This window comes from Penaeus monodon, chromosome 25 (assembly GCF_015228065.2).
Source record: "Penaeus monodon isolate SGIC_2016 chromosome 25, NSTDA_Pmon_1, whole genome shotgun sequence".
Taxonomy (NCBI): domain Eukaryota; kingdom Metazoa; phylum Arthropoda; class Malacostraca; order Decapoda; family Penaeidae; genus Penaeus; species Penaeus monodon.
This window is the reverse complement of record NC_051410.1, coordinates 41,155,470-41,157,139: the sequence shown is the minus strand read 5'-3', so window position 1 is coordinate 41,157,139 and position 1,670 is coordinate 41,155,470. Positions and strand designations below refer to the sequence as shown.

Below are 1,670 nucleotides of genomic sequence, written 5' to 3'. Positions count from 1 at the left end.
CTTTGAGACAATAAGAGCATGTCATATGCCCTGTTTGGCACAGCGTTTACAGAACTGTAAAAAAGTTGCTACCAAGGCTTCTCAAAATAATTGTACAGCAAACTTTTGCCTTGTGTTCATACTCTATATATGGCTACATAGCAACCAGTCTCACAATCCATGTTTCAACATAATTATGCCTTATAAGCCACTTCGTCCACCATTGCTTTCATATTTACACACGCTTTCAATCAAATTCTACCATCTCTCTTGAAGAGGTAATCATTGGCAACTGGATATGGAAATTAATGCCCATTTGGAATGGAATGGTCAAAAATTACTTAAAAACATTACCTACTCATGTCATATATTACATTACCTAAGTTTAACAATTGGGAAAGCTAAGGCCTAATCAATGGCTTGGAACTCCATATATATTCAATGCCCGTATGGTATGAGGAGTGATAGAAAATGATTTACACTAGTTCTATAAAACTAATCAAGTTAAACTGGGTGACCTTTTGTGATGATAATGTTATGAAATGATGTGAAAGCATGATATGGTACAGGCACATTGTCTGTAGCTTTATACTCATAATACCACTGGCATTTCATTTTTGATATTTTTTATGTTGATTGCTACAGGAATTTATCTAAATTTAGATCTGATTTCAAATATCATATAAAACTGTAGATTTTAGCCTGAGGTTCTTTACAAATTTCTGGAAATCTGGATAAGACCATTTCAGCAACTGATCTCGGACTTTTTGCCTTATGATACACTGTACAAGAAGTAAGATGTAATTAACGGACCTTATATAGATATGGTTAATTACAGTTTGAGGAGTGTTAAGAAGAATCAGCTGCCACATATTTACATTGTGATCTTGCATCTTCAGGCACTAATAACTACATCACTAACCTCTATTTTTAGGATGGGGAATGAAAGCCCTAGGCACTGCTATTTGAAATCTGGGGCACCTATTGATTATTACTTCATTCACCAACACAACTCCTGAAAAAGGAACATGGGCTTACATGATCCCACTCCTAAGGCTAACCCCTGAAGAATGAGGAGACCATCAATATCACTGCACTCCTACATATAACAGCAGGAATACAAATGTGAATGGAACACTCGAGGTGCAGCTCCTTCAACCAGCACCTTCATGGTGGCAATGAGTAGCACTCTTGTACTTTCAATCTGGCACCATAACTGGTCATGGCTCCTCTTAGCTGAACGAGACAGCCACTACAGAACTTTTATCTGGAGGAAGATTGTAATTAATGAGATTTCAACAATACTTGAGGTGCACTGCCTCACAGATAACTGATATCCCCTTACAGGCTAGTGTATGGGAAGCCTGTGGGTCGCACTTGTGTTGGGGCTTGACCAGGGGGAAACATGCCCGGCTGCATACAAGCAGAGTATAATGGCTGTTGAGTCTGTAAATTAAGAGGTAACTGAACGTGAGAATACGAGGGGTAGTTGGTGCTGATGGGAGCATGAGGCATGGAGACCGGCACACCTGGATGGGTATTGGGAGGTACAGCGGACGTGGGTGCTGCTGCGGAAACTGGAGGAGTGTTCCTGGCATCTTTTGGAGGTTCTTGTGGAGCTTGTGCTGCCTGCTGCTGTTGCATAACTTGTTGTGCTCCTGTCTCAACCCGCTGGTCTTGTCTCTGGTCCG

At 40.7% G+C, this 1,670-nt stretch overlaps 1 protein-coding gene across 1 annotated transcript in view; it reads right to left on the bottom strand.

The window, feature by feature from the left end:
• Window positions 1–1,670, bottom strand: part of LOC119589278 — a gene marked incomplete in the record, with an annotated part of 9,633 nt that overhangs the window by 1,085 nt on the left and 6,878 nt on the right. Inside the window, 1 exon segment of the mRNA XM_037937897.1 lies at window positions 1–1,670. Coding sequence (XP_037793825.1) covers window positions 1,321–1,670 — 350 coding nt within the window.